Source organism: Nesoenas mayeri, assembly GCF_963082525.1.
Source record: "Nesoenas mayeri genome assembly, chromosome: 1".
In the NCBI taxonomy this organism is placed as follows: domain Eukaryota; kingdom Metazoa; phylum Chordata; class Aves; order Columbiformes; family Columbidae; genus Nesoenas; species Nesoenas mayeri.
Window position 1 is genome coordinate 20,316,884 of NC_137541.1, and position 27,470 is coordinate 20,344,353.

The 27,470-nt window shown below is 38.8% G+C and overlaps 2 protein-coding genes across 5 annotated transcripts; one reads left to right on the top strand and one right to left on the bottom strand.

The window, feature by feature from the left end:
* Window positions 1–293: 293 nt before the first annotated feature.
* Window positions 294–3,290, top strand: ZBED4 (zinc finger BED-type containing 4; the record flags this gene model as incomplete). Its single annotated transcript, XM_080363680.1, has 1 exon — window positions 294–3,290. One exon carries the CDS (start codon window positions 294–296, stop codon window positions 3,288–3,290), a length of 2,997 nt encoding a protein of 998 aa, XP_080219806.1.
* Window positions 3,291–10,907: 7,617 nt separating this feature from the next.
* Window positions 10,908–27,388, bottom strand: ALG12 (ALG12 alpha-1,6-mannosyltransferase). 4 transcript variants are annotated; one of them, XM_080354777.1, is made up of 10 exons: window positions 27,289–27,388; window positions 22,895–23,084; window positions 22,612–22,744; window positions 20,948–21,121; window positions 19,404–19,598; window positions 18,000–18,103; window positions 17,295–17,518; window positions 16,412–16,581; window positions 16,148–16,223; window positions 10,908–12,187 (listed from the first exon to the last, which is right to left on the bottom strand). In XM_080354777.1, exons 2-10 carry the CDS (start codon window positions 23,057–23,059, stop codon window positions 11,956–11,958), a joined length of 1,473 nt encoding a protein of 490 aa, XP_080210903.1. In that variant the 5' UTR covers window positions 23,060–23,084; window positions 27,289–27,388; the 3' UTR covers window positions 10,908–11,955. The 4 variants fall into 4 exon arrangements, with proteins under 4 accessions (XP_080210903.1, XP_080210902.1, XP_080210904.1 ...); XM_080354776.1 differs by lacking the exon at window positions 27,289–27,388 and adding an exon at window positions 24,753–24,863; XM_080354778.1 differs by lacking the exons at window positions 22,612–22,744; window positions 27,289–27,388 and adding an exon at window positions 24,753–24,863 and having other exon boundaries at window positions 22,900–23,084.
* Window positions 27,389–27,470: the final 82 nt, after the last annotated feature.

Consider the following 27,470-nt stretch of genomic DNA (forward strand, 5'->3'; position numbering starts at 1 on the left):
AAAATGAAGATGATTACGGATCTCTTTTTTCTCAGTATAGTAGTACGCTGTATGATGTAGCAATGGAAGCTGTGACACAAAGCCTCCTTTCTAGCAGAAACATAAGCTCTAGAAAAAAGTCACCTGCTTGGAACCATTTCTTTATATCTCCTAGAGATAGCACTAAAGCGATATGTATGTACTGTATGAAAGAATTTAGCAGGGGTAAAAATGAAAAGGACCTGAGTACAAGTTGTCTCATGAGACATGTGAGGAGAGCACATCCCACTGTACTCATTCAAGAAAATGGAAGTATGCCAGGTATACCTTCCTTTTCTTCACCTACATTGTTACTGCCACCTCAGTCCGCAGATGTTGGAGATCTGAGTTCTATGTTATCCCCTATAAAACTGGTCAAGAAAATGGCTTCCAAAATACCATCTCCAGATCGAATAATTGAGGAATCTGTTTCTATTGTTTCTTCTGAAGAAATACCAGATCTCTCAGTTTCTGAAAAGTGTAGCAAAGAAGAAGTCATGGTTGAGTCATCTTCACAGCTACCCAATAATCAGTATGATGACACTGTGGAGAATGTAGCAGAAAAAACTGTTGTCATTCCAAAGAGCACATCAGGTTCCAGGAGGAGATCTGCTGTCTGGAAACACTTTTATTTGTCACCTCTAGATAATTCTAAAGCTGTTTGCATCCACTGCATGAATGAATTCAGCAGAGGAAAAAATGGAAAAGACCTGGGAACAAGTTGTTTGATAAGACATATGTGGAGAGCCCATCGTTCCATCGTCCTGCAAGAGAATGGGGGTGGTACCAGCATACCACCTCTCTACACCACACCTCCAACTCTGTTGCCTTCTTTACTACCCTCAGATAGTGATCTGAATTCTATGTCATCCTCTCCTGGAAAACTAGTGAAAGAATCAACTTCTGTTTCTTCTTCTCCAGACAGAATCTCTGAGGAAATCCATACTAATCTATCTTCTGGAGATGCTCTAGTGGAAGACTCTATGCTGTCATCTTCTGATGATATAGGTGAAGTCTCTTTTGTTTCCTCTCCTGAGAAACAGTGTGAGGGATTAGGCCCACTAATATTTGAACCTACTGCTGTATTTCAGCAGAACAAAAGGATTATGAAGAGGCTTAAATCAGAAGTTTGGCATCACTTTTCACTGTCACCTGCAGACAGTCTAAAAGCAGTATGTAGATACTGCAGTTGTATGATAAGTCGTGGTAAGAAAGGAGATGTGGGCACAAGCTGCTTGATGAGACATCTATATAGACGCCATCCTGATGTCATTGGAAACCAAAAGAGCTTTCTTGATGTGAGTTTGGCAAATTCTCCTTATGCCACTTTGGCTTCTGCAGAATGTTCATCCTCAAAGTTGACTGACTTGCCTACAATGGTTACACATGATAATCAACTTATATTTCCTGTTAATAGTAAGAAGACCTCAAAACTGTGGAATCACTTTTCAATTTGTTCTGCAGACTCAACAAAAGTAATATGCATGCACTGTGGACGTACAATAAGTAGGGGGAAAAAGCCAACAAATCTAGGCACAAGTTGCCTTCTAAGACATTTACAAAGGTTTCATAACAATGTATTGAAAACTGATGTCTCGGAGACAGTATTATCCTCATCTACGGATAATCACATGCCACTGAGCACAGAATTACTAGGATCTTCAAATTTTGATGAAACCAATGACAAGTTTTGTGACTCTCACCCAGTTGCCAAAAAAATCACAAGTCTTGTAGCTGAAATGATTGCACTTGACCTCCAGCCATATTCTTTTGTAGACAACGTTGGCTTTAACAGGCTGCTTGAATACTTGCAACCTCAGTATTCTTTACCTTCTCCATCATACTTTTCTAGGACAGCAATTCCAGATATGTATGATAATGTAAAACAAATAATTATTTCACATCTGAAAGAAGCTGAAAGTGGAGTGATCCATTTTACGTCTGGAATATGGATGAGCAACCAAACACGAGAGTATCTAACTCTGACAGCTCATTGGGTAACATTTGAGTCTTCATTTCGACCACAGTGTGATGATTACCATTGTTCAGCACTATTAAATGTCTCACAGATTGATTGTGATTACAATGGAATCAGTATTCAAAAGCAGTTAGAGTACTGGTGGGAAACATGGATTACTTCTGTTGGCCTTCAGGTTGGGATTACTGTTACTGATAATCAGAGCATAGAGAAAACTTTAAATGAAGGCGATCATTCAAGTGTACAATGTTTTAGTCACACTGTTAATGTCATTGTAAATGAGGCTATTAAGAGCCAGAGAATGGTTCAGAATTTGCTTAGTATTGCAAGAAAGATCTGCGAACGCGTCCATCGGTCAGCAAAAGCAAAAGAGAAGTTAGCTGAGTTGCAAAAAGAGTATGAATTGCCTCAGCATCAGCTAATACAAGATGTTCCATCAAAGTGGAATACATCATTTCATATGCTTGAACGTCTTATCGAACAGAAAAGAGCAATCGATGAGATGTCGATAGAATGCAGCTTTCGGGAGCTCATAAGTTGTGATCAGTGGGAAGTCATGCAGTCCGTGTGTCATGCTCTCAAACCTTTCGAAGCTGCAAGCAGGGAGATGAGCACACACATGTCTACTCTCAGCCAAGTGATTCCAATGATTCATATACTCAACAGGAAAATAGAAATGCTATTTGAAGAAACAATGGGCATAGATACTATGCTGAAATCTTTGAAAGAAGCTATGGTGAGTAGACTGTCCTCCACGCTTCATGATCCAAGGTACATTTTTGCTACACTTCTGGATCCCCGGTATAAAACATCCTTATTTACAGAGGAGGAGGCTGAACAATACAAACAAGACTTAATCAGGGAGCTGGAAATAATGAGTTCTACCTCAAATGATAAACCTGTTTCCAATGGATGTGATATGGGTTCACCATCTACAAATTCATATGGGGAAGATAATCTTTGGTCACTCATGGGTGACATGAAGAAAACAAAAGACCTGAAAGAGAGAGCAAAGTTACCAGAGGAGATGGTGCTTTCCTACTTGGAGGAAGAAGTGCTTGAGCATAACTGTGATCCTCTAACTTACTGGAACTTTAAGAAGTCATCTTGGCCAGTACTGTCAAAATTGGCTGTCAGGTTCTTGGGTTGCCCACCAAGCATCGTTCCTTCAGAAAGATTATTCAGTACATCCAATGAAAGCAACAACTTTAGCCAGTCAAGGTTAATGATTGAACACTTTGAAAAGCTTATCTTTTTGAAAGTCAATCTTCCTTTAATATACTTCCAGTATTGAAACTAATGAACAAACTGCTAGACTAAATCTATTGTTGCTCACTGGATATTAACTGTCTATAACTTGGATTGTTAAATTGCTCCAATAGGGGCCATGTATGACATCTAATCAGTGACTATAATTCCAAATTTTAGTTTCATTTTTTTCAGCTTTCAATATGTCTACATGTGCCTTATTCATAGTACTTCAGGCCAGATATTGTATATATGTTTTTTAAAAGTTCTTACTAGAGGTAGCCTGTCTTGTCAAATTATACAAAATTATGTAGGTTTTAATCCATAATTGTAAATGGACTTTAAAAAAGCTCAGTCATTTGTTTTAATAGAAGGGCAAAAAAAAGATGTAAACAGTTCTATTCGGTAGTTTTTTATTCAATTATTATGTAAAAACCATAAACCAGGTACTGTATTTTAGTTGAACATTGCTTTAATTGCAACAAAACAGCTTTTGTAGTTGTTAAAGCTGTACATGAAAGATGAGTTTCAAACTGTCTTTTTGTCATGTGTTTTTTTTGTTGTTTTTTTTTTTTTTAATCTGCAAGCCCTAAAGTACTTAAAGGATTAAGAAGAGTTATTGAAGCAGATATGTTTACAGGAGACTATTGACTTTGTATCTAAAAATTAATCTTAAATTGGAAGTTATATGGAATGTCAGTTATACAGCAATCGGTAGTAAAACTTCCCATTCTGGATTCTCTTGTTCAGGTTTTACATTTTAACTGAACTACAGAAATATTCTTGGTATTTATAAAAACTTTTTGGAAGTCTTATCAAAGTTTGTGAATTAATGCTTCTTATTTAATGCTGTGTACAAAAAAAGGCAAGAAATTTACCATGAAGACTGAAATGTCATTCTGAAGCCTTTTCTAATCTTTAGTGCATTGAAACTATAAGGTTCCCTATTGTAAAAATTGAGCTCTTATTCCTAATGTAATTTTGGTTGTGTAGAACAGCCTGTCTTAAAGCTTCTAGTACAGAAATACCTGATCTTCTGATTTTCCATCATAGCCTTATGGATATGGTGCACTGCTTAGAATTTTATGTAGTAGGGTTGGTACGTAACTGTTGGTGTTCATCAGGAAAATGGGATATAGAGCCTTCAACACTTCAAATAAGATTAAAAAAAAAAATAGCCAGGATTTTAATTTGAAAGGACCGTTCTCCATGTTTTTTTTTTTTAACTCTAGAAAGAATAATTTTCTCATTTCAGTTTTCATTGCATATTTTTGGGAAACAAGTCATCATTTGTCTATGACCTTTTAGAAAAGTTGTAGCTTTGTTAAAATACTGTACCTATGCCTAATCTAATTTTGCATTTACTATGTTTTAGTGTATTTATAAATGGTGAACTCAAGTTTCTGAAATTAAACATTTTATTTGCAATTTTCTAGTGGTAGTCAACACTGCCTTTTATTTTCAGATGGATTAAATTGATACAAATGGAATTATAAATATACCACAGAACATGCTATGTGAATAGATTGGTTTTCCATTTAGCTCTTTGGACTTCAGCCTGGATTCTAGTTCTTTTCATTTCACTCAAGGTCTTCAGCCTCAGGAAAATGTGTTCAATTCTTTCTCAGGTGGCTTTGGTTTCCACATGACGCGTCTCTAAATATTTTATGGTATCAGGTATTTCGATTGTTATTTCATCAGTTATTTTTGCAACTGTACTATTTAAGTAAATTGTTATGGAGTGTACTTGGGAATAACTAATACTGCATTTTGACTCCAGTATTTTAAAAGGCAACTTTTAATACTATCAACAGTCAGCATGTCTTTGTTCTTTTAGGGTTAAATTAGAGCAGCACATGTTGGGGTTTTTTTCTGCAGTAATAAAACAATTTGTTCTAGTTTACATATGGTTCGAACTAGGTGAGTTTGAAGCAGCTTGTTGGGAAACATGTTTAAATGGTTACTGGTTAATTATTATCTCCATTCTTTTCCCTCCATTTTAACTGTGAATATAACCTTGGTGTTTGCAAAGATGTTTAATCTCTCCAGTAGAGAAGGGAGGTAAAGGATGAAAAATCTTTTTTTGTTGTGGTTTTTTTTTATTTTTTCCTCTAATCAAGTGATATAATTTTCATTCAAGGCTCGAATATAAATATGGCCTTAGGTTTAAAGTGTCGTAGAGCCACATCACAGCAGCAGTGCTGGCAGTGAAGTAGCTTCCCTGAAAATCCCAGTTCTCTGGAAACCAGCGTGGTGGCTGAAGGCCTTTGCTGTAGCTCCTGTGTGACTCTCACGTGGAAAGCTGAAGAGCTGGCATATTGTATCACCTCATTTGCATCTTATTCATATGGATACTTAATTGTATAGTTGTGCTTTGAAAGGCCTAGTTCTTAAGACCACAGTGATTCAGTATCGGCTTGGCTAAGAATTAATAATTACATTCCAATTTTTGTAAAGATAATATGCAGGCCTGAAAGGCCTTAAGATCAAACCACATAATTCTTAAAAAATCAAATAAAATAGGAAAGACTGAGACCCCAAAGCTGCAGTTTTTCAGATGTAAGCCTTGATCCTTCTATAGGAGTTATGGGAGCATCTCAACCTTCAGTTCAGGCACTGCTGCTGTGAGAAGAGAATGACTTCAAAAGAAGGGCTGAAAGCTTTCATTGAAATATTGAGGTAAGTTATTGAGTGGGTGTGTTTTGTGTTTGGTTTACTGTATGATTTTTAATATAAATTCTTAGTGATTGCTAAAACTTTTTTCCCCTAACTCTTCCAATATTTGTATTGTATAGAAACTCAATATATTTACATTACTCTCTCTGACTGAGCTCTGTTAATAGAGGGAGCTTTTATCAAGCTGAGTTTGTGCTGGAATGATCCCTCCAGCAGCAGACAGTTCCCTAACACGTAATGATACGGTGAACCTGCAACAGTGATATTTATTTTATTTAAACAGTTAATTTCAGCACATTAGCAATTTAGAAATAAATTTAGTAAGCAGACTTTTTTTCTCTTAGCTTAAAAAGTAAAATGTAGCTTTGTACTAAATATGATACTTTGTGTCATTGTAAGAGTATTTGGCTTTTGCTTCTTTTAAGAGTAGGCAGGTGTAACAGTTACACACTGTAGCAAGAAATATTTTGTAGTTCCAAGGGTAGGAACTAACTCCAGTCTTAAAGGTATTTAATGGAAAGCATCTCTAAGATCTGTATACTGCTCCAGAAACCTGTGATAATGCTCCCGCCACATTGCCCCTTTCCATTTGGCCTCTTTCCCTACCCACCAAGCGAAAGCGAAGGTTAAACCTGTTTGACTACAGAATTTGGCCGGTGAGCATTTACTAGGAATACTCATAGTTTCTCCTTGCTCCACAAAAGCAGCTTCTGAATTTACAAAGAACCAAAATTTCAATCTAGAACAGTTTAAATTCTAGCATAAGGATGTGATGGATATAATGTAGCTATAGATGACAAGCTCAAAGTGGACGTTTGCAGTTGTTGAGAGATCTGTTCTTTGAAGTCTCATTTTTTCCACCACTGTACAGAGCTGACCATAACAAACTTGCATCTAGGTATCTCCAAACACAGGAAAAATAAACATATAATGCAAATAACACTTTCTAATTACACACCATAACAAACTTGCATCTAGGTATCTCCAAACACAGGAAAAACAAACATATAATGCAAATAACACTTTCTAATTACACATTTAGATTTTATAAACTAAGCATTTTAGTCATTCCACAAATATATTCATCTTTTATTCTTTACCTTCTTGGTTTCCTTGCAAAACTGACACAAAGCTGCTTCATTTCATAAAATGAACGTGCCAACCAGAAATGGTAACTGCAGCGATGTCCCCAGCTCAGGTATCAACTTGGCTTCCAACACCAACTGCTTAAGCAGTTCCGTGAAGTTTTTTGGTGTTTTTTATTGGTTGTGGTTGTGTGTTTGTTTTGGTTTGTTTGTTTTTCTTTCCTGTACGAACCAATTCCTTTTTCCAATTTGTTGATTTTTAAATTGGCAGTTTAAAAGGAAAAGACGGACTGCCATTTCAGACAGCATTGTTACCTTACACTGGACATAACTGGACACAAATCAATCCTTGGTATGGAACCAAGGCCAGTTACAGCTGAAATAAAGCAGAACTGATGAAAGACTGCCTGCAAGAGTTAGATGTAGAACTGCAGAAGAAACACTGGCTGTCCTCACTATCATAAACAAAGGACTAAAATGAACAGTCTAAAGTAGTCATAGTTGCTTCTGTTGATCCAAAGGGCTGATATAAAATAGTTGCACACAAAATGGATCAATTGCATTTAAGAATCATATTTAAATCAGTAAGGAAGATCTTCACAGAGGTATTATTTTGTCATTTAACTTCAGGAATTTTTGCAAACACCCTTTTTAGTTTTCTGTGTTGCTTGTTAAGCAGAGAGCTGTATGTTTCATGTAAGACGTAGCTGAGACTCATTGTGTAACCAGCTACCCGAGAAGGCTGTGGCTAAACAGTCTTGCTGACATCGGTCATAAACTCAGCTTGTGGTTTTCTTTTCTTGCAAATAGAAAGTGAAGTCATTTGTACAGGATTCTTTGAACACTAGGTGGGGGTGGGAAGGGAATATTTAAGAATGAGCATAGGTAATGAAATGAGGAAAGCAGTGCTAGACTTCTGTATAATTTCTGCTATGAATGAAAAAGTGGTCTTGGATGCAAGGGAAATGCACACTCTTGCATTGAAACTGAGATACAGTAAATAAGTGTTTAAATCTTGTATCACCTTTCAAGCTCCTTAGCATTATAGAAAGAACTAGAAGTATTCAGGAAGATCGGAGTGGTCTCAGAACAGTTGTAGTTGCAGTAGGAGAGACAGCACAATCTCAAATCTTGTTTGCCCTAATGTGTAACCTGTCTCACGAAGGGGATGTGCGAAATGGGTAGGGAGTGACAAAAAGGGGTGTGATCAGTGTTTCAGAATGTGTCATGCAGTTGTGTTGAGGTTGTGTTTGTTGGCTGAAGTGAAATGGACAGCAAAGGGAAGAAGCTGAGACACATTCTGGCTTTTCTCAGTGTTAACAGATACATTTTTATGTTGGATCTTATACAACCATTTTCCAGATTCCCTCACCCCAAATTTGCTCTCGACAGAGAATCACACAGTACCAGGTTCAAAGGGACCACAAGGATCATCTGGTCCAACCTCTCCTGGCAAAAGCATGGTGGCCCAGCACCCTGCCCAGCTGAATCTTAAAAATGTCCAGTGTTGGGGAATGCACCACCTCCCTGGGGACATTATTCCAATGGCTGATTGTTCTCATAGTGAAAAACTTCCCTCGTGTCCAATCGGAATCTCCTCAGCAGTAACTTGTACCCATTGCCCCTGTCTTTTCCATGTGACTCCTTGTAAAAAGGGAGTCTCATCTTCTTTGTAGCCAGCCGTTAAATACTGGAACACTGTGATGAGATCTCCCGTAAGCTGCTTTTCTCAAGGCTGAACAAACCCAGTTCTCTCAGCATAACGAGTACTTCAGGCAGGTATAAGGTAAACACGATCTGGTATTTTTTCCGAGCTCTGAACACTCTATTACTTAGAGACTTTGTGAAGCGGAATCTGTTCCTTGACCTTTGATTCTTTCAGTTCTTGATGGGAGAGTGATCTGTTTAACCCTGTTTTGAAGCACCTTGTACTTTCAGCATCCAAAAATGTCGTCTGTCAGCGAGTTCCACAACTTTTTTCATTAAATTACTTCATTCAGTTTTACAACACAGGGCATCCTAAATCTCAGGCTGTACGACAGTGATTATTCATTATCTCTGAGCAAAATGACAGAGTTATGTGTTTGTGTTCAAATCACTTGTTTGTTAGCATTGCTCTTTATAGGAACAAATGTTGCCTGTAAGAAATTCAGTCAAACTTCAAAAGGCAATGCATGATGCCATGAAACATTTAACAAGACATCCTGAAATAACTCTCATTCTACAGCAGCATTATACCTGTTAAATGCCTTTTATTTACAACTCCATTCTGTGTGTAAATGTCATAGATGTAACATAATTAATAGATGGACTGTACTAAATGTCTTTTGCTTTATTTAGGTTAATTCAACCCTCAATTATTTGAATACATTCACCTTATTTCTCCTTTTATTAAGCTGTACTGTAGGGTTCTTTGTAATCAGTCAAGACAAAAGTAATTTTTCTTTTAAGAACTTCAGTAGTCACAAAAAATTTATTAAAGTCCCTTCAAAAATTCCACCAAGTAAATTTTCGCAGTGTCTCTCATCTCTGCACCATTCATGCAGGAACTTGAAGCTCCTCTCCTATGTGCTCCAAATACAGAAGAATTTGTAATCCCTCACTTCACCATTTTAGAATGGGTGAGAGACTTCTTTAATACCCTCTTCTAGGGGAATTTATCTATATTAAAGGAAAAATAAGTTCTGTTTCTTGTGGAGCTAAAGACAGACAACACAGGACTTGGTGTTGAGAAGATTGACTTAAGAAAAACGAGAGAGGGTTTTAGTTTCTATTCCAAGGATTGCTTGTTTATGAAAAACTGCAGAAATCTTCCTTCCAGTTTGACAACTGCCCCTTCTTATTGTGTGCTGTCACAGCAGTCATACAGCCACTGGTGCTGCATGCACTGCATGGTCATGATCAAGCCCTTGTTCACAAACCCAAACAGGTTGCAGATCTTAAAACTAAGCAATTGCCAAGAACCACATGTGCAGAGCAAGATGCACCAGGACCTAAATAAACTGCAGATGATGATACTGCTCAAATCTGCAGTCCAGTATCTCTTTCCTGTCTCCTTGTATGCATTTTACCTTTCTCTACTCAAATACACTAAACAGGCCAGTTTGAGCTGATGGCTTCTATTGTACTCAGCCGTGAGCAGTACACACTGCTACTGCAGCTGAACTCCATCACTGGTGTAAGCCCAAGAAGTAGCATCTAGATACCAGAACCAAAGTCTGAAAGGACCCAGTCAGTTCAGTGTCTGACACTCAGCAAGGCTGAACTTTTTCAGATGCTTAATATCCACATGTTCTGTGCTGCTTTAGGCATTAGCTTGAAATGCCCATGTTACAAGCATCATAGCCCTAGGTTCTCATTGTAGACATTTGTCTACACTTGGGCAGGATACATTTTAGTTGTGGATTACAGTGTGAGAGAGTCACATTAAGTCATTATTAGGCTTCACATCAGGGCCTACATCCTTACTCAAAAGTTCTGTGTTGTTCAAGTTTCTCATCTATTTGCACATGTACTTCCTTCTGTCTCATGTGAATTGTTTTGATGTTCAAATTGGCTCTGGAGGAAGCTGAGTTTTCTTCCAAAGACACGTCAAATAGATAATACTTGAGTGATTTTAATTTCAAGAGCAGCCAGAGACTGGTCCAACAAGTTCTGTGTGTTGCCTTTGCCAGATCTGCTCAGCGTGAGGAAGCCTGAGCAACAGCCGCCCACAAGGGAGCAGGCTCCACCCCACCAGAGCAGTTGCCCCAATACATAATCTAGATGATAAAAAGAAAACATGGTTCTAAAAACTGAAATGTAGAGAAGGTAGTTCCTGAATGAAGCACACTTGAGTTAAAAAAGCCAAAACATAACACTTTATTCAACAATACTTTTTCTCACTTGAGTTTTCAGTCAGCAAGGAAGAGTTTTCTGCCCATGATTATTTAAACAGTTCTGACTTCTTACACTAATGGAGCTCCTGTGATATTACAACTGGTCCTAACCATTAACTTGTTCCATTCAGCAATCTAGGCAGACACCCTTAACAAAAACATCTAATGAAGAGACTACAGAGCATGCAATCTTATTCTAGTTTATAGAATGCAACACATGGCACATTAGGTTATTCCTTTCTGAAGGGACTGCTTAACAGAAAAAAAAAAAGGAAAACAGCACCTATCTTCTTAAAGCATATTCAAGTGAATATTTTCACTGGTAAATTTTCGCACTGCAAATTAAGATAATATCATTGCAGCAGAAGAGGGAAACATTGTTTTAAAAATTATTTTTCCTGTGAAATCCAAGTTGCTGCTTATTCATGAACGGTTGGAATAAAGACAACCATCCTTTAATACTCAAATCTGTTATGAGACGGTGCTTGTCAAGAGGTTCTACCGCTTTTGAAGTGAATCTTTCACTTCAATTAGCTTGGTAGCCTACAGGGCACAATTAGGTATTGTGATGAAGCTACAATGAATATGGCTTTCCTATGTTGATAACATCATTAAGTTTCACCCAGGCAATCTGACAACTGATGGGATTACAATCCTGCAGATACATCAAGTAATACATTTTTGCACACATAGATTACATATCAAATTATTGCCGTAGCACAAACCTGTTCCATTATGTATTTTATATAGGTCAATTAGGACATACCTGTGCTACATTATGAAACAGCTACCCAAACCAAGTCGACAGGTTTTACTTAATACCACTAAACTAGTAGGTAGCCTCTCTCAAATGTATCTAACAATACAACTCAGTATTTGAGTACGTACTGACTAGGAATGCATTGTAATATTTATGTAAGAAACAGGACGGAGCTAAATACCAATCAGTACAAAGATTTTCTGTGCCTTTCCACAGAAGCTGAATTGCAGTGCTGGAATGACAATTTGCTGCTGTCTTAAATTATTCAGTCATCAGCAAAATTACATCAAAAGACTTACTTAAAATTCACAGTCAAGATGATACAGGAAGTTTTTCCAACAGTACTAATTTTGGTTTCAAGTTTAAAGTAAAAGGAGGTAGCGCAGTAAGGTTCAACCCAATTTTACTGATGCCAGGTATATTTGCCAGTGGCCTGTGGGTTGTCTTGTAATGTGATATTTGAAGAGGGTTTGTTTCCATCAGTATGTGCGTGTAAGAAAACATCAGCTGGTCTCCTGGTTTAACATCTTCCCTTTTGTCATACCTGTAAAGAATAAAGAAGGCTTATTTACTTTCCTCTCTTTACATATTGAACATCTCCATTATCAAAAGGCCATGTAGCATCCAAGAGGCAAGACGAAAGGGACTGTAATGTTCTCAGTTATAGCTCTTGATCAAATTAACTAGTACTGGAGGAGGAAAGAGTATTTTCAAAGAGTTTAGAGAGCCAATCATTGCATAGAAGTCCTTCTGCTGCTGTTGTGATATAAAATCAAGAATCCTAGAAAATTCCTCACTAGTCCTCTATTTGAGTTCTGTGGAGAAAGGACAGCAAAGACTGTAGAAAACAGAACTAATTTTTCAGTTTTACTCTAAAAGAGTTGCAGTTTAGGTAAGTGTGGCCATTTCTGGATTTGTTATGTTTGTTGTTGGTCTTTTTGTATGTGTTTTTTTTGGGGAAGGTGTTTTTTTGTTAGTGTGTGTGGGTTTTTTTTTCCCTACATGTCCTTTTTTTTTTTTAATTAAAAAAAAAAATGTTATGAGGCACATCATTAGCAGAAACCTTTATCTTCCTGTAGTTGTACATGAAAGGAGGAGCCTCAGAGAATAGTGGGGAGAAGACTTCCTTAAACACTGTGGGAAAGAAAGAACAGCCTGGCAATTATACTATTAACTTGGCACTTGTTATTTCTGGGTTCATTTCCCTGATCTACTACATGTTTGGGCAGGTCACTTTGGGTCAACTTTTATAAAACTGTTTAGGTACCCAAATATAGCTAAAATATATTAAAAAAAAGTAAAAATTAACTAATGAGTTATAAAACTATTTAACATGTACATTTACAGTTATTTCTCAAAAGCAGGTAGATTGTCTAGCTGTAGAAAGAATTCACAGGATGAGAAAACAGGTGACTTAAGCATTTGGCAGGGATGTGAAGGATCGATGTTCAGCCACTCTCAGTCTGACCTAAGGCCAGAACCCAAGCTTGTTATCTCACAGAGCTGTATGAACCTCTCCAATTTTCTAGAAAATGAGAGAGAGCTCCCTCACTGTCTCATGAAGACACTGTTTTACTTCACAACAGTTAGTTATTCATTCACCGAAGAGAGTCAGGTGGAATTTATAGCCCAAGGATTACAAGGCTTATATTGGACATGGCAGCCTGACCTAGTCCTAAATCCAAACACTTCAGAGGGAAAGAATAAGATAAGTCCACCCCAAAACACTGAGACACCTGTTTGGTGTACTTCCAAAAGTGGGAGACCTGGACTCAGGTCTTTGCTCTATATTCCAGAAAAATATTCTACACTAATGCTGAGTAACAGTCCGGAAGACAGAGGTTAAGACAGACGTTACATATCTCTAGTTTGATTACAAGACAGCCTTGGGCACCTAACTGTACAAGGGTGTCCATGCCCTGTGACCCAAGTGAAGAGCAGTGCCCAGTTCTTCACCCTTTCTGTTGCTCTTTTCTGTGAACTGTCATTTATCAACATTTGGAGCTCCTATTCTTAGGCACCTGATTTAGGCCACATTTCACAAGCAATTTAAGGCTGTGGCTTTCCATACAGGCAGGGACTCTAGCATGGAAGTGGTACAATCGCAACCCTACATAATCTTAAATGCACCTCGGAGTAACTCCAGTCTGCATCTTTTGCCAAATGCATCTTTGCAGACCTGGCCTCTCATCTGCCTGAGTTCTCTGTGGAAAAACTGGAAACAATCTCAATGTATATTTTTACAATATTCTCTGACATAGCAGTCATTAACATTTGTTAAACTAAAATTTTGGCAGCCTAGAGAACAGACCCCAGGCTGATAGAATCCAGAGGTGTCAATAAATACACCGTGTATTGCAGAATTAGACTTTGCATACTCAGTGCTTTCTCATTCTGATAAAAAAAAATAATGCATGCTAATGTAATCTGCTATTTCCAAAAAGATCACAATACTGCTCAGGATGGTACGTGCATCCCAGCTGGCAGAAGGAAGGGCAAGCTTCATAACAGCTTTACCAGCTACTAATTTTGTGTTTTCTTCATCAGCAAATAAAGGGCCTTTCATCTGGCTGCAAGCATTTCTGAATTTTATTATTTTTAAATACTTTAAACTTACACAGCATATTTATTCCTGGTTCAAAGAGACTATGCTAATTGAAGACAAGATTGTAACACCTGTCCTGTGTAAGAATTTGCATCAAACTTCTTTCAATCACCCTTTGAAGAAAAATAATGGATCACCTGCATTTTTCTTGAGGCAAATAGATCTAATCTAAGCGCCCCACTGCAAGCTGTTAACTTTAAGACACTTTTATTAATGGACTGTAGTTATGAATCACCAGCCTTCACAGCCAGTCGATCCATAAATCTGTTTTCACCTGATGTACATAGTCTATGAAGACGGTAAATTAGTTTTCATCCATCTGAAAGGCTGTCACTTCTCTGAATAAAGAGCAAATGGGCAGCTGGTGCCATTAAACTTTGCACTATTGTGCTGTCAAAGTGACAGTCTTGTGTATGACACTCAGTTGCGGATTTTGCCTGATCTTTTTAATGTGAAATTTTATGATGAATCATCCCTCTTGAGGCTTTTTTATGATGAGTAAAGATAAAAAGGAGACAAACTGGTCTGTAGCTGCAACACCACAAAACATCCATCAGCGACAGGGATATTATTTGTTTACCTTCCAGTTCCACTACACTACAGCCTTGTAAGCCCAAAACAATCCAAAACTAAAACAGATCACTGAAATTAAGTATTGTATTTAGAGAGTAGAGTTGTATTTAGTAGTGTGTGTACTTCAGTATATTCAAAAAACAAAAGATTGGAACACTTTAGCTATCATGTGTGTTCTATCACTTGTAGTCCAATGTCTCCTCCCAACTGCTCGTGGCTTAAAACCTTCTCTAGATTGAACATGCAAAAACCAATTTGAAATAAGTATTGTAACTGTGAAGACAATTCAGTTTTAAACTGCCCATACCATCACAATATTATGAGAGAGCACAGAAATAAAATAAGGCATAGCAACCTCAATGATTTTTATAATTCTCCCAGAAGCATACTCTTCCCTTCTTCCTCTTTACTTCCAAAATAGTTTTATCTCTAAACAAAACAATAATTACATTATTATCATTATTATCTGATCCTGAAAGCTGTAACTGCGGAAAAAGAACCCTGTACTCAGAATACGTCTTAAACCAAAGTCTGTTTGTATTGCTTTTGTTTTGTGCAAGTATGAAACGAGGCTTTGTGTCACTTTCTGCTGAATCATTTTCATTAAGATGACATTTTAAATTAGAAGTCTACATTTCATGTGAAGAGGTAGGCCTAAGAATCAGAAAGGTGCCCTTTTTTTGGTCTGCATCCTGGAAATGTCTCATACTATTAATTTAAATATTCTGATTTTTAAAACTGTTTGTACATCACTGCTGGTCATGGTAACAAGGCACTGAACTGCCTTCCCTCAGAGCTAATGAATGTGACTGATAGACCACAACAGCAGCTTCAATGCCATTTATATGAAGGATGTTCCACACAAAAATACACTTTGAGCCTCACCTTGCCACACATAATTTAAAAACAAAGCAAATGAGAAGATAGTCTGACAATTACATACACTGTTCTGCCAAGAGTGGAAAAATGTTCACCTATAGCTGGGGTTTACAAGATCTAGTGATACATCAAATGTAGCTGCATCAAAAATATTGGCTTTAGTTAACTAACAATTTTTTGCACTGTTCGCTACATCTTTAAAAGTTTCTACAACTATTTAGGCAAACCAGAACCAACCAAAACAATTAAAAAACATTGCAGTGCTCTGTTTCTGAAATGGCAGCAATGCCCGCATCGACATTCTCTGAAGATTCACATTGCTCTTGACCTGGCTTAATAAACATGCTGTATGAGAAACCGTATCTCTGATGCTTGCCCCTGTGTATACACAAAAAAGGAAAAACCAGGCTCCCGTTTTCAGAACAAAATACCTTGTTCACAACGTACCTCCAATCTGAATTGATTTCCAGAAATCTAGAAACTCCTGTTTGTGCTGCAGCCACATCAATATGAACAGAGACGTCTACACAAACAAGAAAACAAAATACAATTTCAAAATTCTTTGAGCACTCTGATTATTAACAAAACAGTAACAGAAAAGATGCATGTAAATAGTATGAAGAAGTAATATCCAATACATATAAATATATATCAGCAGAAAAAAAATGCAGTTGAAATAACGCAAACATACCTCAAGCCAGATTTACATACCTGCTGTTGAAGGTACCAACTCATGCAACTTCTGAATTGCCACTCCTCCCGGATAATTGAAATGTGAAACGTATAAAGATGTTCCTGAATAAGCAGCATTAACTAGAAGATGCATTATAACAAAAAAAGATCCAAGTTTGTACAGCCAGGATTTCCGGTAGTTATTCAGACTGTTGAAGGGGAGAAAAAATAAGTAAGAATAAACTGTTATTTTTCTTTCATACTGGTCATTGTCTATTGTGACAGAACTTTTATGAAAACTCCAATGCTAAATAATAAAGATTAATGCAAACTTTATTACAATCTTGTCTATGGAACACAATTATCTATTTCAAAAAGGCTAGCTTCTAGCAACATTTAAATTAGAATGTTCTCATTAATAAAGCTAACATAAGCTCATCAATAAAGCATTTCTATATCTCAAACCTTTAGCTATGAAATTATTCTCCATCAAAGAAGTTCAGAGTTTAACTTCAATATATTCAAGTTTAACTCTTTAATACAAGCACCATATTTCATGAGCCCCACCTGTATATTAATCTATCTCCTAAGGCAAGTCATATTAACAACACGTTAACAACACATATTAACAACTACGTTGGAGTGTGTTGTCTTCTCTGGTGAATAACATAAACTGAATTCTAACAGCATAACAGTAAAATCAGGACTCTGTTATCAACTCTACCCCAGGCTTGCTAAATGGTCCTGTCAAATAATTTTTCTTTGTCTCTATTTCCCTCATTAGTCAAATGGATATAATGATACAGACCTCCTTTCTAAAGCATGCAAAGATCAAGATGATCCAGATTCCAAGATGGAAATAAGCACATAAACCCAGTAATAATAGAAAAAACAAAACAACAAAACAGAATTTTGAACTTACATGCGTGAGCACATTTTAGCAGCCACTATGTTGAAGACAGGGAAAGTATATATGATAAAACGCAGCTCTTTATGTGGGAGAAATGAATATAAGAAAATAAATCCTAGTGCTGGTAAAAGTAATATCCGAGTTCTCTTTTCTGTTACACCTAAAGGTACAAATACAATGCTGCATCCCAAAGCACGAGGCAGAGCTGAATAGAAATACCATAAGAAGGGGGAGGTCTTCAAGGTGAAAAGGAGAGTTAAGGATGCTTTCACTGCTGATAAGTAACTATTCTTTACAGTACTACATGCAAATTTTACAAATATGCAGTATACTTTTTGCGTATCACATTATTCCCAAGGCGTTTGGTTTTCTGCTTTACCCTTTGAGAAATAAAAGCAGTTGCCTCACTAAATTCACATCAACCAGAGGCACATCAAATGGTGCTAATGATGGGCAACATGAAAAACACAGGGGAAGAAACCTGGCTCTACACTGGTAGAGCACAAAGAAGTAAGAAGGAACAGTCAGCAGAGGAAAGTTAAAATCTACACAAAGATCTAAAAAACAGACATTGTCTCTTAAGCTTCAAATAATGAAATACTAGATGAAAAGTAGATTTTAACACTGTAACTGAGTCTCAGAAATAGGTTACATCAAGTCTCTGCTTTGGCTGGTAGTGTTCAATAGATCTTTTACGCGGGACATTTCAAAGGATACTCCCCAGTTGGAACTTTTGTTTAAAATTGTGTTATACCAGAGCACTTTCCCCTCAGGCCACACAAGCTGCCTCCAAAATAGAGAATCCACAGCAACTGTTAGCCCTAAAAGAATTAAAGAAAAACAAATCTGCGTTAATTAAAATCTAGGGCAAAGCAACCTAGCACATCCAAATTGCACATCTACTAATGATAAGAACATAAACTGGAACATGCATTGTAAGCGTCACCCAAAGCCACAGAGAATGTTCAATCTGTCTGTCTTGCAGTGGAAATGCAGGGGAGGGAGGCACTTCTATTAACTCTTAATATAAGCACGTTAGATAGGAATCCAATTGAGATTTATTCCACTCCAACCTCAGACATGAAAAGTGGTTTAATTAAAGTTTTTTTTAAAGGAACATGAGAGCATAAATTCAATCAATGGTAAGAAATCTGGGTTAGCTTCAAACGGTACTAAATGGATTTTTATTGTACAGCTGATAAGTTAAGAAAAACCATTTATAGATGTTTGCTACTATTAGGTGGGAGGGAAAAAGGAGGATAACGGGTGAAAGGCAAAAAGACCAGAAAACCAGCAAATCCCTTAGCCCCATCTCCTCCACTCAGCTCTGTGAAAATTGCTCTGGTATTTAAGATGTTTGCCCAGGGAGGGAATAGGAACTCTGGTGAGTAATTCCCACTGGACCTCCAAACTCTTACACTGTTGAGGGGCCTCCAAATGCACATGGCATAATCTTTCATTGTTTCTACTGTCCACACTGTGGAAGGGACAGCACACTACCAGAGATCATCATCAGGTGTCTGACAACAGCATTTTCAGTTAGGTAGGCTGTCAAAGAGTATTTACATGCATATGCATAAGCCTTCTATGGATGAGTAGAGACAAGGAGATTTTTCAACCTCTCTAGCATGGATAATCACTTAATCTATTAAAATTAATTTAGTAAAGAAATTGAGCCAAACTATGACTCTCTCCACAATCCTCTTGCTCGGTATCCCTGTCCATCACACTGTTGTATTTTATCCTGGGATTCAGGTTATTGTCACAGCAATAGATACTACAGCTGATAATGCATGTGTAGCTACAGTCAGCTACTAATTGTACTAAAGTCAACTTGCACTTCTAAGCCTTTTTAAGATCAGGACGTTACATATAAGCATAAAAAAGCAGAGTTCACAGTATCTTTCTACTGCCTTGTGCACACCTACTTTCTCACATGGAAATTTTCAAATAAACAAATAAACCTGTCATATATAATAGCAAATAGAATCAGGAAAAAAAAAAAAAAAAGGGGGAAAAAAAAAAGCCCTAAGGGCCAGGTCACCAGAGAAGTCAGTTAAATCTCCAGACTTCTGTTGAATTTAATATGTAGCATTTGTTTTTTTCCAAGCAAACACTTACCCAACCAAAAAATTCCAGCAGGAACAGCATGGGAAAGCACCTTGAAAATGGAGATTCTTTTAGTTAATAACGTCACCAGAAGCATGAGGCCCAAGAATATGCAGAGCTCTGATCTGAAGACTATAATTGCCAAAGCTGAGAACCAAATGAATGGCCTTTGCTTTTGCTGTATCCAAAATGTCAATGCCAGGAGCACTGCAAAAATAAACAAAGCACACTGTCTGACATGCTGACCTATTGGTGTTCTAAAAGGCAACATTTTTTTCAATGCTAGTGTCTTATTCCTCTAACTTCTCACCTCTCTTGGTCTTCCTACCATTTCTAGCCCAGATATTCTTTCTCTGTTAGATAAAAGTAATTTGGAATAACACACAACTTTATACTGTTGATGCTTCAGTAATTAAGGAAAGTAGTACCACGGAACACATGGAAACTCTTCCTAGACAAAATATGTAATAGCTTTTGGGAAAACAAACCAACCAAACAGACCTTAAAGGAGTACTAAAAGCCTTTCAAATGAAGACTCATAATTATTACTGTGCAATATGCGCTGAAGAGTTAGTTTGTTCTCTTGGCTGAGTATATCCTGTACTCATGACAAGAGCACCCCATTTCAAATATGAAAAAGAGACTACGGAATACCAGTCAGGGGGAAGAACTATATATCCATTTGCACAGTTAGCTGAAGACACACTGTATCTTCTTCACAGATGAAGCTGTCTCTAATTTTTTGGTTCAAATCACATGATAACACTGACTACGTAATAAAGTGATCATGATCCTAAGCAAAGTTTGTGAAACATTAATAGCACAAAAACATGAAACAACTTGTATTTTTTAATATCTGCAGAAATTATCTGAGAAGTTTATTATCACATGGTGTTTGTCTGACAATTCAACTGCTTTTTGTTTTGTTTTTCAGTTCTGATCTACACAGGTTCTTACACCAACCTCATGATTTTATCAGCTGAGCAACTTGCACCGAAGCATTAAGTGACTCAGCTAGTATCTGTCACATGTGGTTAATCTTCCCGCTCATCATCCCTGGGGAAAAACTGTATGTGCACAGTAAAGTTTTGACTGACTTTTCCCCCCTTTACTTTAAGTGTACAAACTGCTACATTTGTAGATAACTCCGGAAGAGGAAGGTGGAAAGGTTGTAGTGCAAGTTTCTTCTGCGTTCTCATGAGAAAGCTGCTTCCTGCGTTGATCAGTTTCACAGGCTTTTTTCTGAACTGCAGGTGTACCTACTGCCTTTTCAATGGCTCCGGTTTATTCATCAGATACGTGCACTCAAACTGCTAGTTAATCGAACCCATGTGACAAACTCCACGTACACTCAGATTCAAGAAAACTTGATTTGACACTCATTGAAAGCATATATAGTAAAAAGAAAAAAAGAAATCACAACTGCTCAAGTTATCACACAACTTGATCAAGTACATACATTGATTTGGTCCGACCACACATATTCAGTGCTTTAAGTACTGATATATTTGAGAAGAATTTTTGTATTTTGAAATTATTTCTATGTGAATACTTACCAAAAGGAAGTGCAAACACATTAGGGAGGGTTCGTGTACAGTAAAACATCAAATGAAACTGAGTGACAGTGATGAGACAGAAGATTGTTGATGTAGTTGCTCCAAACTGCTTTCTAACTTCTTTTTGCAACTTCCATAGTGTGTAAATCACACTGAGCCCCAAGCTTCCTCGGACTATTAGAAGAATAAAAATGGGAAGTAAGAGTAATATCAGAGGGATCACTGATAAACCATGTTGCATAACATAATGGGAAGAAGTTATGAAAAAATAACACAAGATATCACAATATTACCAGCTTCAAAGAAAGGAAGCGCAAAACTTCCCCATTAGTTTTAATCCAACTTTAACTTGTTTGATACCTTTGTGCAAAGGTCAACTCTTCTATGCCCAAGTTAAACAATATTTTCTTGTTTAAAGTGTACACGGAAGTACACATGGGAGTGTATTCTCTGAAGACACTTGCTTTTTCTGCATTGTCTGACATCTGTTAGCACAGACGTTCTCTGTACTGCCAGTTACTCCGAGGCGGGGTGGAATTGCCATGCTGGCACTCAGTACCTACAGTTTGCAAATCCCTCTCTAAGGTGTGGAGGTTGCAGCTTGCCCCGCCGGGGGCCACCTGAATCCCCAGGCCAGTCAGGCATGTTGGGGAGAACAATTCCCATTATGCAAGTGCAGTGAGCTGAGCACTGAGGCAACCCCTCTGCATTCTTAGAGCTGCTGTGTGTGGGAAAAGACCCCCCCTTCTGCTCAGAAAGGTGGCAACCATCAGTCACTCCTGACAGCCTGGTGCACCTGCTACCTGGATCACAGCCCGAGCAGGATGGTACCAGAACTATATGATCTGAAAAGTTCTGGACGTAGACAAATGGTGGGAAAGAGCAGAATATTACCTCATCCTAAGCGCGGCTGGAGTGGAAAAACACTGACTGAAGTCAGTGATCTCGCGACCCTATAAATAGTGATCCTAAAGGGAGGTCCGTGGAGCTCTCCTGGATGGCAGCAAGTGGTGACCCAGGACCTTCCCCCTGGGACACCTCTTCAGGGTCAATTTCACCAAGATTCAATGATCATCTGCTGCTGATTTTGCAAGAATTGAAAGGCCTAATTTCATACAGTTCGACAACTGTCCACTCATGAACGTCGACACATAAAAGTGAGTGATTTATAAAACTCGCAAAAGGGAAATTTTAACTATAGGTTGCCTTTTTGTGTGTATGTAATTTGATTTTAGAACTGTTTTGTCTATTTGTCTTTTTGTGTGTATTTTAATATACCCTCTTTCATGTGTGTGTGTGTGTGTGTGTGTATGGTTTTAGTTAAGGAAACCCTGTTGTAAGTTTGATGTGAACCCTGCCATTTATGAATCTTAATAATTAAGTCACTATTTTGATTGATTATAACAAATTTCTTTGACTCACACTGTTAAATTGACTGATGATTAAGTGATCTTAGTAGTTATACAACCTAACCTTGTAATCTACCAAAAGGTATTAATAAACCGTAAATTGATGCTAAATCAAAGCTGTGTAAAAAATTCCGTTTGCAACATGAGGAAAAGAATATCACTTTAAAAATGGGTCCAATCACTGAATGTTACAACAATGTATTATTAGTCTAGCAGTAAAAACATCTCTATTCTGATGATTTAAAGTTCTCATACCTATGAGCTGGGAGTAAAACTTGGACATTTTAAGCACAGAAAGCACATATATAGCTGGGCTGGAAAGAGCAGCAATAAAAATTGGTCCAAGGAACGTTCTTGGGACAACTCCAGGAAATTCATGATGGTCATACTGCAAAAAGGAAAACCTATGTAAGACAGGCAAATCGGAAACAAAGGAAAACTGGCATAAATCATACTCATACTGCATTTATCCTACTCATATAGCAGGGAATAGCAGTCTTCAACAGTATCCAAGAAAGAACACCTTATTTTGAATTACCTTACCCAAGTCCAATTGGTGGTACACCACATCATGGATAGCTTGTAGGTTAAAGCTTTCCTCCACTTTTGTAAAAGGACAGACAGTTAAATGAACAAAGGCCACAACAATGATCAGCAGCAGCAATGGGAATGTCCGCCCACTCGAGCTTCTCTTCTGAGCCATCTTGCGTTCAAAACTCACATATATTCTAGTATTATAGAAAGAAAATTAAAAGAAAATACATTAATAACTTGGCATGAAGTGTACAAACAGATTCATAACGCAAGAAAAACATGCTACAGTACTGTAGAAGTTTAAACAAAGACTACTAAATCAAATGATCCATCCTTTTTTTTTTTTTTGGTAGTAAACTCAATGAATCAAGTAGATAGTAAAAAACACATTCAGACAGCATTCCAGGATTTATGCCATTTTCAAAAGGTTTTAGTTTTCACCTAAAAAACCTCAAACAGCATAGACCCTACTTAATAGTTCCATACTGCCACCACCGCTGAGAGTGCCACCTCAACTATGTCTGCATTTTGTGGGAGAGACAGCTTTGTAATTTACTCTCACTTTAATCTCACACTCGATTTACACATGATCTTGAGAACATACTGTCTCATTTGTCTGGGATGCTGAAACCAGTGGGAGAGGAACCACGAGGATGAGAAACTGCTCAGAACAAAGTACTCAGATCTTTTGAATTTGCCAGCTTGCCAGTGGCTGGATCCGGACTCAGCAAGTGAAGAAGGAATCCCCTTCGGCACCCACACCATGTGTCGCTACGGCATGAAACAGTCTGAACCCCATCCTTTGCACTGCTGCCTGGAAATAAAGGCTGTCTCTCCCTAGTGCTTATCTTCACAATGCTGTGCAGAGACATTCTTATGGTACTATTTATGATGTATTTTATCACGATGATAAAATCATGTGTCCAGGTGATGCCAGAGCAAATAAAGCATAGGGATTATCATGGGTAAACAGTTTTGGTTTTAGATTATAAACCAGTAAGTCTCCATGACCCATGACCATTTCCAGCAAAAACATGGCAATCTATTTCATGTTCTTTTAATTTAACCTCCCCAGTTTTTGTAACTTAGAATATAATCAAAGACAAGAGATTTTGATTATTGTTATCGTTGTTCCTTTCTCACAGAAATAAAACTTCAAAACCAGCACCTCTAAGATACAACTGGGATTTTGGTTAGAGATGTTTTCTCCTGTGTTTTGGTCTAAATATATCCATCAAAAAGACATAAGATAGTTGGCAGATTTGCTAGGATCACTTAGCAACTGTCTCCTAGAGTTACCTTTTCCTGCATTTATGTTTTCCTGCTCATTAATAAAAATAAACAGAGAGCTAGTGTTCCTTATTTTCACAACTAACATCAATAAATCCTGAAACTTTTGTACTTCCTGTAAACTGCATGTATTTGTATATAACTTCATATATCTCACTGACGGCATCTCCTCATGATCACTGCTGCTACAGACTGTAATGGAAGGTCTAACCCTGGGCTCAAAGACAGAGTTCTGTGGTAGGTCCTTACAATTTTTGGCTTGTTTTGCAGTATTAAAAGCCTAAATAAACACAACATCCCAAGAAGCATGAAGAAGTCTTCTTAACCTGTGCCTAGTATTACTTCTTTACAAGGCTGGATAAAAATGAGTTACGCCACAGCAGAATCGTTTTTCCACAGCAGCAGTAAGAGAGATTCGGGACTGCCATCAAGAGCAGTTCAAGGATTGATTGGCAGGAATTAAGCTTCTGCACAGGGCAATTTATCTTGTATAAATTCTTGTCTGTAGAAAGCTCTTTTGCTGAATTCCTCCAATAAATACAGAGGCATCTCACGTTTCTGGCCAAGATTACCTGAGAGAAAAAATGGAGACTGCAGGATCAATGCACCGCTGCATACAGCAACACAGGCATGGAGTAGCTTGTGTGTCATGTGGAGCAGCAAGGCAGGTATTCCTCATTCCCAATTCACAGCTTCTTCACATTTCAGATATTTTAGGACCAAATGAATCCTTGTAAAAGGACCAAAGTGCCAAGAAGCTCTATTTTTTTCCTTCTTAACTATATCAATTGTGTAACAAACACCTTCACCTATAAATATTGCATTCATTATTGTCTGACCGTTCTACAATATAGCTTGCTCCTGATTATCTTCAGTTGATCACCACATGAATAATCAGTCCTCAACTTCCTAAATCATCAGAATGACAGTGAAGCTGCATATCCCATACACAGTTTATCACAAGGCTTTTTTAAATCTTGTTGACTTCATCCTTTTGTATGCCTGAAGAAATCAGGCTTGCCAGCATACTCATAGATTTTGAAGATAATTATATGCATTATACATCCTGAGATTCCCTGAAGGCAAACACACTAGAAGATAAAAAAAAACAAAGCATGAGGACAACACCTTGGTTTCTGAGATAAAACCCAATAAATTTAATGGTCTTGTCAAGACTCAAGATAACTTGCTTTGGCAAAAACTGATGCTGACAAACCCAAAAACTCGTGGAATTTATCAAGACAGGTAGGCACTAAATTTGATGTTTAAAATATATTTGCTATATAAAGGCAAAATACTTGCAATTACAGCTTTTACTTTTAAATGTCAGAACCACAAAAACAGATTTTCACTTAATAAAAATATTTTAATAATGAAGGTTAGAAGAATATCATACGTGAATACAAATAGTTTCCACGATTAACGTTCTAACAACTTTAGAAGAATCTTCCTCAGACCCGTATAATAAAGCCACACTGACTCCTCCCCAGATGTCTATATTAATAGAATCACAGAAGAGCAAGAGATTTTCAACACAAAGAATTCATCCCCTCCTGAGATTACATTGGATGAAAATCAATTGTTTTCTTACATTAAAAAAGGCAGAAGCATTTTCATAAAAAAATGGTTTATTCTTTTTCTATACTTCTTCTGTAGAAGTGCCAAATAATGGACTTTATACTCTTCCCATGAAAGATCTACCATATTTATCACACTTCTGTTTTCCAGATGCTCATCAGTATAAATATGTTAGAGTTTGACAGCCAAAAAGCATGTTGAATTTGTCTACAGAAATTGCATTTCACTCCCTCACACACTATATGGAAGCATCTAAGCAGAACCACCAAGAGTATCCCAGTATAAGGGACTGATCCAGCTTTGGTTAAACCTATGTTGTATTATCTTCTATTTTCAGGTTTTTTCCTACGCTTTAGCAGCTCTTACAACTTTGCTCCTGCAGCTAACTTCTGAATGAGATCAGGTTTAAACCTGGGAGTTGCTGGGTTTGCTTTTTCTTCTTTTCTAAGAGGGAAAATAATAGTTGTTATTCCTATATACATTTCCTCATGAGTTTGGGGGCTGGCTAAAAATAAAAATTAAGACAAGAAAGATGAAGTTGAGACAGGAAATCAAGTCTGAGACAGCACCAGCTGCGAAGGTGCTATGAAGCCATGTAGGAAATGTCACTTTTCAGAATGGGGAAGGAACGCACAGAATGCTCTCAACTGAAAAAAACAAAACAAAACAACAAACAAACACCCCCCCCCCCCCCCCCCCCCAACCCCCTGCTCCAGTGGAACCCCCGTTAACGCCACAGCTGCCCCCCCACTGCCCGGCACACACACTGCAGGCCGGCGTGTGTCCGGCCCCCTCTAGCGGCCGCCCGGCCCGAACAGCCGCCGCCGCCGGGTCCCCGCGGGCAGCGCAGCCTGCCGCTCTCGCCCCCGCCTCCCGGAGCCTCCCCCAAGGGCCGCGCGACGCCGAAGCCACCGCGCTGGGGACCCGAGAAACGCCGAGTTACGACCGGCGAGACCCGCGCACCGAGCCGTGCGCGCTCGGGGCGGATTCAGCGCTGCTTCCCCTCAGGTCGCTCGTGTGCGGCCCCAGGGCGCTTCAAAAGGAGACCGCGACAGCACCCGCCGCTCCAGAAGCCACCGGCACCGGCCCCGAGGCCGCGCGGACCCGCGGCAGAGGCCGCTGCCCGCTGATAGACATGTTGCGCTCCCTCAGGAGGCGGCTGCCCGGCCCGGCCCCGCTTCATTCCCTTCCTCCCTCCCTCCTGCCACGCCGCAGCCGCCGCGCCCGGGAGGCGGAGAGCCAGGGAGACCGTCTGGCAGCTGCGGTTACAGCCACAGCCAGCGCTTCCGCGGGGGACGGGGCTGCGGGGACGCTCTCTGGCCCGGTTGTACCCGGGCTGCGGCCAAAGAACGGGCCGTTAGCGGCCTCCGCACTCCCCCCTCACACGACTGTTACACACGACTGTTACACACGACTGTTACACACGACTGTTACACACGACTGTTACACACGACTGTTACCCGCGCCGCTCCCCCCCGCCCAGCCCCGCCCGGCACAGACTGCGGCTCAGAGCGCCCGGCCCGCACTCACCACCCGGGCGTCCACGTGGCCGGCCCGCAGACGGCGCCGGCAGGAGGGGGCCAGGAGCGGGAGGGGGGGAGATAGCCCCGTGCCCACGTGACCACTTCCCCGACCAGCCATATTAGGTGAGGGCAGAGCACGCCCCCAGCAGCAAAAGGGCTCCGAGGTGCCTGCCAAATACAAATGGCGGA

Excerpts from the sequence above, each read along its gene's own strand:
- ALG12 (XM_080354776.1), bottom strand. The coding sequence starts at position 24,859 with ATGAGGAATACCTGCCTTGCTGCTCCACATGACACACAAGCTACTCCA. Across the intron at positions 21,122-22,611 it reads GTTTTACTCCCAGCTCATAG|TCCGAGGAAGCTTGGGGCTC; the intron begins GTATGAGAACTT and ends TTCTTCTAATAG. Across the intron at positions 16,224-16,411 it reads GTTGGTACCTTCAACAGCAG|ACGTCTCTGTTCATATTGAT; the intron begins GTATGTAAATCT and ends TTGTTTGTGTAG.